Consider the following 9,206-nt stretch of genomic DNA (forward strand, 5'->3'; position numbering starts at 1 on the left):
TTTCTTATTTTTTGTACTGTTAACCATTTTACAAGGTAAATATAATAATAATTTGTACAGTTACTGTTATGTATGTTTTAACAAATAAAAATACCATATTTTTTTATCTAAAAAAATAATTTCTTTTATTAGTACCTTTACATTTACAATATAATATATTTAGTCTTACAATTAACTTTTTTGGTATATCTTAACAAGTATTAGTAATTACAGCAAAAAAATATTTGATATGTCTTAACATTCTAAATCAATAACTGTATTAACAGGACAATGTATTATCTTGACAATGTTTTACTTTGCAACTTATTACAAATTACAATCATACATTTTCAAAAATAAAAAAAAAATTGCCACCTAACATAAAAGGCCAATCTACTCAATTCAACATGAAGGTGAAATTCAATATTATTTACTAATATCACTTGGTATCAGATGGTAACCACTTGAAATCACAATGATTTTCCAAAACAATCCTGATAAAATAATGATTACTTCTGCTATAGATAATTAACCAACAAAATTTGTTATTACTTGTATAAACAGAGAAACACACACAAGTTGAGCAAAAAAAACAACATTTTTACTGATATTTTGTAAAACTTGGCACTAACTGATACACCTCTTTAGACCGTAATTCTTACAATACAATATCTTTATTTTGACCTAAGGAAAGAGGTCACCAATATCACAGTATCCAGTAAAAAGCTGATACTTTTTTAAGTATATTTTCACATACTAACAGCAGCTCTTACTATAGGCACTTGTTCTGGGTCTATTATGTCATCATCTCCTTATAAAAACAACCAGAAAGTTAATAAAAGAAAGATGAAAATATCTAAACACTACCTGAGAGTAACCCATCGCTTTCTGAGTCACGCTTCTTCTTCCTCATATTACGGTATTTAACTCTGGCTTTTTCTAACAAACTAACTTCACAACTGTCTCTTCTCCTTTTACTTGGATCCCTGTACATTAGGAAATTGTCAGTCACCCAAAACATCAACATCTAAAAGTTATCTCGACATTATTTTATCACAAACATAAAAATTGTCCTTACATTTATAAAAAATGGAATAATTAACATAACAAATGCTAGTTCAATCTTGGGGTTATCTATGGGACTTAATATAAAGTCTTTAACGTTCTCCCAAAAATCTAACTGCATAAATAAAGTTATAGATACTTTTACAATGACCATCAAACCAACATATAAGCAACACTGAGCTAACCAAGCATTAACATTAGGAGGTTTTCCATATTCTCCAAAATTGATAGCTTCCCAGCCTTTCCTATGGGCTAAGAACTGACAAGTTCTTATCCCAATAAAAATTATCAAAAGCCCCATTGAAGAGTCTACAACAAAAAACCATTAGTATTGACTGATAAGATGTGTAAATACTACTTTAACTAAAAAAATACCTAATAGAAAGTTAATCAAATACCAAGTACATGGGTCCCCTTGATATTGTCCTGCTAACCATACGTTAGCTAAATGTATAGCCATGGCCCCCATGCCCTGTTTAGACGTATCGTAGAACCATATTTGCCAAGATCTTCTTCGAATACGAGGTTCACAAAATCTAAAAATAAAACTGGTTAGCCTCAAACCTCTTGAGATTTACCTTGTGACCTTACCTCTTTGCAATGAGACATGTAAAAGCTAAACAAGCTAAAAGAACTTGTAGAAACCAGCCGAACATATCTGTCAAGGCATCTTTGTCGCAGTGCAGACCCCCTTTATACTTTAGAGCAGTCCCTGCTTGACCTATGGACGTAGAATTCATTGTTTAGATGTTTGGTTTTATAAGTAAATATTCTTTAGAATATATTCACATAGGTCCAAGCATTATCGCACTGTTTTCCGACCTACATTTACCACTGGAAATTTGTAAGCACAACAAATAATAAATCAAAAAATTATAGAACTTATTCACTAACTAAAAATTTCATTTTTTTGACATTGACAGGTGATTGATAACATATGGGAAATGCCGACAACCCAAAATTCACAAATATAGGCAAGATAGCAAGATCAAGGCAAGATCCATGCAAAGATGCAAGATGCAACATCATTAAATTTATGTGTAATGTATAACTAGGGGTGCCAATAAATATAGGAGAAAACTAGAAAACGTCATTAGTGTCATTCCTGTCATTCTCCTCACGACAAGTATATGGCCGCTCAGACTAGGACAGCATTGTTTTGTCTAACTATTATCTAACTTCACAGTTTTAAATTGACAGATTTCAGTTTCAGAGACAACTTCAGATTTGTTCTAGAACAAATTCGAAAATATTCGACGCCATTTTAATTCATTCCGTTTTAGTTTCGTTTTGGAAGTTCATTAAATTTATGTCGTAATGTATAACTATAAAGCGTAATAAAGTATATAAAATATATATTACAAGAAAATCCTGGAGAAAACGACGTTTCTGCAGTAGTAGGTATGTCCCATGTATATGAAAAATAGGTCGTAAATAAACACTGTTTTTTTACATTTTTTTAGATGCAAAGAAAATAGTGTTATAATATCTTTGATCAGCGATTTTTCACAAGAAAATGGAAGCAATTTACAGCAAGGTAAGATCATTTTTTAACTATAGCCAACATTAGTTATCTCCAGTATGTGCGATTTATTGTCAATAATGCAATAAATCGGACTGATAATCTGATTATGTTATCCGACTAAAGTCTCTTTGCTTCTTTTTGATTTATAAGCCAGGCCTCTTTGGGAATAATGGACGCTTTTTAACAGTATATTTATATTTTATACCTATTGATATTTTTACATTGTTAATTTTAGTATAAAAAAATTGTTTTTCTGTTTTCAGGTTTTTGTATAAGGCTCCCGTTTTCATGTGTTCCTGTGTCCCGATTTCTGTCCTTGAAGTCTGCGAATACGTGTGTTTATTTACAAATTATCTGTAGGGTGCATGCCACACCAAATACTTACGCTAAATTTACATATAATTAACTAATTGAGTACATTGAAACAATACAATCCTCTATATTTTTATATTTATTTAGTCACGTTGTTCCATTATTTCAAATAAATATATGTGAATAAATAATTTTTTGGTTTTATTTATGAAAAGTAAAAATACAAAATACATTTGAACTGAAAGAGGACCCGCCATTGATGAACTTAAAACGGAAATGAAAATTAAGCTCATCATGTCCTTATCATGTCAACCTGTCAATTGGAAAATTAGTTCTCCAGACGACAACGAAGGCTTTTCGGTGGCGTATCGTGTTTCCACGATTTAACACAGAGTTGACACTTCTCTAGTTAATTATTTTATGTGTATAACTAGTTGCCCTAATAAATATATGAGAAAAATCCAAGAAAACCTCGAAGACTATCGATAGTCCCCCACCATCGATAATTATCGATAGTCGGTTCACAGCTCTGTGGTTCTACAGTAGTAGTTATCTTAGGGTGCAGCCACACCAAATACATTTAAATTTACATATATACTGCGGCCTCCCCCATAAGAGCAATGAGAGAATTTTTGTCCCAGGATTGAAAGGACAGAAGATCGGAGTTTGACGCAAGTCCATCACTTGTTCAGTAGCTGGATGTAATGCACATGCGCCGAAATGCTACTTTTCTATTGGCCAGAATGGTGTCGAGATGGGTTATCGATTTATTTTTTTGGACGCGTCGTCGGCGTGGATTTTGTTTTTCCAGCAGTTTGAACTTGGGCAGTCGCCATTAGTGTTTTTCTCTAACTTTCTGTGTTTTCCTCTAACTTTTCTGTGTTTTGGACTTGGGCAGTCGCCATTAGTGTTTTCTCTAACTTTCTGTGTTTTCTAACTTTCTGTGTTTTCCACGTGTACTGTGTTTTCGTTTGTATTTTAATCTTTGTGCGTTTATTGACAATTTTGTGATTTAGTTTTAAAGACTTTTTCCTGTAGTTTAATTAATAGAACAATGGGAATGGGCTACTGCTTTTGTGTGTGGTAGAAGCCAACTAACAAAATTAATAATAGAAATTTTTCTCGATGTTCGTTTGTATCATGAAAGCAAAAATCAGAAATAAAAGGGATGTTAATATAAGACAAAAATATACAAGAAACTAATTTTATTCAAAAAATCAATAATTGTTAAAAGCATTATATTTGAGTCTTACTATTTTAAAATAAAAAAGACATTATAATGTAAAGACTAAAATAGAGACTACATAAGGCTAATTATAATGCTTACACAGTTACACACAGACTGTCTTATTGTAAATTATTATTGTTTTTTTTTTTCATAATATAAAGAGTATTGTTTACAATGCAACAATGTAATAATTATATTTTTTGTATCTAGCTTGATTTATGTATAAACTTAATATGTACATACTTTTAGTTATATTTGTTTAATAAAAAATATGTTAATAATAAAGAATTACTTTTGTTTCATTTTAAACCAGGACTGATGTTGATTATTGATCATAAATACATGGGCAGTAAAAGAAACAATAGACAGTAAAAAATGTACTGTTATACTTTGTTTTGCTGCAATTTTTAAGTCGAGTGAAATAGATATGCAATTTGTAATACTAAGTTCTTAAGACAGTTCCTTAATTGAGGTTTTACTAAATTATTTTTTGAATTTTAAAAAAAGTGAAATAGATATGCAATTTGTACTACGAAGTTTTTAAGACAATTTCTTAATAATTGTGGTTTTACTAAATTATTTTTTGAATTTAAAAAAAAAATATCGTACCTGTCACTTTTTTTCATTCGTTTTATTTAATAATAATTGTCTAACACAACAAAGTCTACTTAGAACGATATGATATAAATATAAATGAGTTCATTAAAAAATGGTCTGATTAAAATTAGTACCTAAATAAGCAAAAATTATCCCCTCATAAAACAAGAAATTAAGGAGTTCAGTAAAAGGATTGCAACTATATATTTTATTCAGTAAATTTTCATAATAGTAAGTATAAAAGCACAATCTCTAAAACGACAATATGAATAATGTATATTAAGATTTAACTCGAGTTTCAGTGAAAAAACTATATTGATATTAAAATATTTTAATACCTTCAGAATACTAATTACATACCATAAAATAGGAGTTTTTACGATGCGGGAAGCCTATCTAGAAAAAGAATTTTAGAAATCAGCAATGGGATCTGTAAGCTCTGTAGCAAGAAATTTCCTATCGAGCCTATGCTATTTGTATACGATTGATGAGTCACTAGACAGGGAAATGTTTACAGAATCGCACTGCAGATACCTATTACGCTACTAGGAGCCCCCCATTGTGAGACAGATATAAAATAATTTTTATATACCTATTCCATAGCCTATTTTTTTAAATGTCTGTAATATTTATAATAAACTTATTTTAACGAGTAGAAGTATTGCACCAGCATCAAAATTAACACTACTTGTAAAAAACTGTTGCTCCTTGAGTTTGTAATAGATATAAACAAAATAAACATTCGAAAATAACTAAATCGAAGATATCTGAAAACTTTTGGTTGAAAAAGTGTTTTGCCATAACATGTTGGATACGATTAAAATATCTCAATTGATAAATATGCGCATAATGTTACATTATCAAACTTATTTGATTTCAGAATATTTAACAAAAAACTTCCAATTTTTCGAAAGATTTAATTCAATTATTAGAACGTCTTTAACCTCAACTTAAAATAAATAAAACCAAAACAAGAAAACATATCATATGATTTGGAACTGTCCAATCAAAGTGCTTACAGATCGAGCAAGCGCAGAAAACCTCCTCCCGAACAAGGATAGACTTATGTAGGAAATGCATTGACATTCTATAGCCATCCTTCAACATCGGGACAGGAATTTAAGCGGTACTCTCCGTATATTTTATTAAAACGTATTTGAGCCACACTATCCTAAAAACGGCGTATCGGCTTAACGGCGTAATGACCTTGAATAGATTTCCAGCAATTCTATTGGCTGAAACATTCATCTGTCAGAAATTTTATCTGTCAAATTCATCTGTCAAAAATGTCAGCCAATAAAATTACTGGAAATCGATTCAAGGTCGTTACGCCGTTACGCCGATACGCCGTTTTTAGAATAGTGTGGCTGCACCCTTAGACAAGGAAAGAGAGGGGACGGCTAACACGACTATTCTCCCGTGATCGGTTAGTGAGGGCAAAATTCGATCGGCGGCCATACTTTGGTGACAAGATTTCGAGGTGACACCGTGAGAATTTTTATGTTTTTTGTGACAACTGTTTTGTTTTAAATTTATAAACTGTATTGTTTAGTATGGTGAGATATTCAGCGTATGGCTGCAAAGGCCGAAGCGAGAAAAAAGTGGCTGGAATTACATTTCACAGGTAAAAATCGATATACAACTTTTGTTATGTGGTCATAAAATGTACATTTTTTCATTATAGCAGTAAAAATATGTAAAATGCTTTTAATATGTTTTGTACCACATCCAAACCAAACTATTTTTAATAATTCCAAGTAGTATTTTCAATATCCTTTATTATAATTAATGTTTGAAACTATAAAACAATGCTACTCAGCATGGATTTCTCCAGTGGCGTAGGGAATTATAATCAGAGAAATACAATTTTTGCAATAAACTTTTTTTATAAATTTTGCATGTAAAAAAAGTTTGTATTTATCAAATATGAAAAATAATTGTAAGCTATAAAAGAAATAAAAATTCTAGTGATAAAAAATCTATATGTATAGTTGTTATATAAAACTTAAATTTACCTGCCAAGATTTGCTGGGGTTGGACAAACTTGTGGTGGGCTACTTGTTACTACATATATTTTTTTAAATATTCTTTCAAAAAATTTGCTAATTTAGGTGTATAATAACAGTCTCAGTGAGTAATTAATAAAAATTTAAAAATAAATACAATAACACAAAGCTTCTAGAATTGTTTATTTTTTTGTGGAAAATTAGGATATTTTTATGATTGAAGGTAACAAATATTAAAAATTACATTATTTATTGAATCCGTACGCAAGTGTGAAGGGGAATGGCTAAATCCATTATTATACCGTATGGTTGAAAAAAAACGACGTCCAGTTGGCTTGTAAATGACGATCGACGACATTCCCCATATAATTTTACATATAAAATGACAGCGATCTTCATTTCATAGCTATCGCTGACGCCGTCTTTTTTCGATGTCGTTTTGTATAGTTTTTATGTCATTTTATATGTAGAATTATATGGGGAATATCATCGATCGTAATTTACAAGCCAACTGAACGTCGTTTTTTTTTCGATTATACGGTATAATAATGAATCTAGTCAATTCCCTTCACACTTGCTTATGGATTCAATGAATAATGTAATTTTTAATATTCATTTGTGAAATTGTCATTTCCAAACAAACAAGACGCAGTTTTTTTCGATCATACAGTATATATGTATATACACGCTTAAAACGTATGTTATTACATTATTTTTTATTTAATTATACATTATACACACGTTAATAAATAAATAATTGTCTTGATAATCAGTCCACTGTGACTGTTAAATAAATTTTGCATTATCGACTTAGATATTCTATTATTATAAAGGTGAGACTATAAAATACAAAATTGTATATGCATTACTCAAAAATGAACGATATATTAATTTACTTTTTAATAAATATTTTGTACCCTCTAGGTACAAGCCAATTTCTGATGCTACGCCATTGGAGAATTTCGCATGGTGACAACTTGCCTCACTTTCAGCTGCCGTGTTACCTGTCCCCTCTCTTTCCTTGTCTAAGGTAATTATTGATATTGGTGCTAAATTTCGTTAGTATTTTCTGTGGTGCTAAACATGTGCTAAAGAATAGAGATGGGAAGTACGTGTGCGTGTCGTACAAAATGTACGATACATTTCAATGTACGGTGTACGTGTCGTACAATTTTATTGTACGAAACGTACAATCCACCATTATCATTGTACTTTGCATCTTTGCAAGCACTGGACCCGGGACCGGGGACCGAACACACAACATACTACGGGAACTGTTGCTAGGTTAAATTGCTTTTAAAACAAAAAGTGCCGTTATATTTTTCAGTTTTCGTTGTCAGCCGCGGAAGTTTCAGTGATTTTAGTGCTGTCGGATATTTTTATTTGTGAAATAGAAATATTGCGTTTGGATTGCAAAACTAAAAGTGGAAGTTTTATTGCAATGTAAGTAAACGTTTGTCCATTTTATATTTTACTTTTTTTATACCTACGACAAATATACATATATTGAAATTTTATAATTCGTTTTACTTAAAAAATGTTAGAAAACAATTTGTAATCCTGTAATTGACATAATTGTTATGTAATATATTCCATTTAAATGTAATATATTACTTTACAATTAAAAAATGTAAATTTAAAAAATATGTACAGGCATTAATTGAAATTTTTTGAGTGCGAACAAACACGAGAGGCGCTTTATTATTTACTTTCATTTCTTAACATGATAGACGAAGTTCTAAAGGGGGATGTTTTGTGATATAGTCGCAAAATATCACAAACACACCACAAAGTAAATTAAAATTATTTTATTTTAATTTACTTTTCCGCCCGTTCATATGACAATATGCATTTGTGGCCGTTGCGGGTAGCAAATTAGGCACACTAAATAATTAAGGCCCGTATTTATAGTTGCATCTCGAGGAGACGCCAAGACGGTCTTGGGCTCTCGAGAGCGGAATCCACAGAATACACGAGCAAACGTCATTTTGGAGATTGCGATTTTCATTTTGGAGATTGTCATTTTGGATAGTTTATGTGATCTGTAGATAGTTTCTTAACCGCACTTTTTTTGTAAACAAAGTAAATCCCTTGTAAATCCGTTTTGCGTTTTGTCTGATTAAACAGTTTTGAATATGTTAGAAGAGTTTGAGGATATTTTGGACCACGTGGAAGAAGAAAATCTTCTTCGAGTTCCAAAAAGATATATACGGGATGCAGGAAATCCAAAAGAAATGTTTAGCGAGGGGGGATTTATGCCGATATAGGTTTAACAAGGCTACAATTACAGAAACTATTTTACTTCTTATAAATCGAAGACTTGCAAAAACCTACCAATCGTGGTTTACTCATTCTTCCCGTTATTCAATTACTAATTTGTTTACAGTTTTATGCGACTTGTAATTTTCAGATGGTAAATGGAGACTTGTGTGGTGTTAGCCAACCTACAATAAGCCAGATAGTCAAGAATAATGCAATAATGTGGAAGTATTTC

General features: G+C 30.9%; 2 protein-coding genes across 2 annotated transcripts in view; one reads left to right on the top strand and one right to left on the bottom strand.

The window, feature by feature from the left end:
- Nucleotides 1-121: 121 nt before the first annotated feature.
- Nucleotides 122-2,039, bottom strand: LOC115882977 (store-operated calcium entry regulator STIMATE-like). The gene is made up of 5 exons (XM_030901246.1): nucleotides 1,636-2,039; nucleotides 1,420-1,580; nucleotides 1,058-1,353; nucleotides 847-1,006; nucleotides 122-790 (listed from the first exon to the last, which is right to left on the bottom strand). Exons 1-5 carry the CDS (start codon nucleotides 1,782-1,784, stop codon nucleotides 729-731), a joined length of 828 nt encoding a protein of 275 aa, XP_030757106.1. The 5' UTR covers nucleotides 1,785-2,039; the 3' UTR covers nucleotides 122-728.
- Nucleotides 2,040-7,813: 5,774 nt separating this feature from the next.
- Nucleotides 7,814-9,206, top strand: part of LOC115882972 — a 6,995-nt gene continuing 5,602 nt past the window's right edge. Inside the window, exon 1 of the mRNA XM_030901240.1 lies at nucleotides 7,814-7,820. Coding sequence (XP_030757100.1) covers nucleotides 7,814-7,820 — 7 coding nt within the window. The remainder of the gene's footprint in view (nucleotides 7,821-9,206) is intronic.

The sequence above is a fragment of the Sitophilus oryzae genome, unplaced genomic scaffold (genome assembly GCF_002938485.1).
Source record: "Sitophilus oryzae breed Bouriz unplaced genomic scaffold, Soryzae_2.0 scaffold_1801_pilon_pilon, whole genome shotgun sequence".
Lineage (NCBI taxonomy): Eukaryota > Metazoa > Arthropoda > Insecta > Coleoptera > Curculionidae > Sitophilus > Sitophilus oryzae.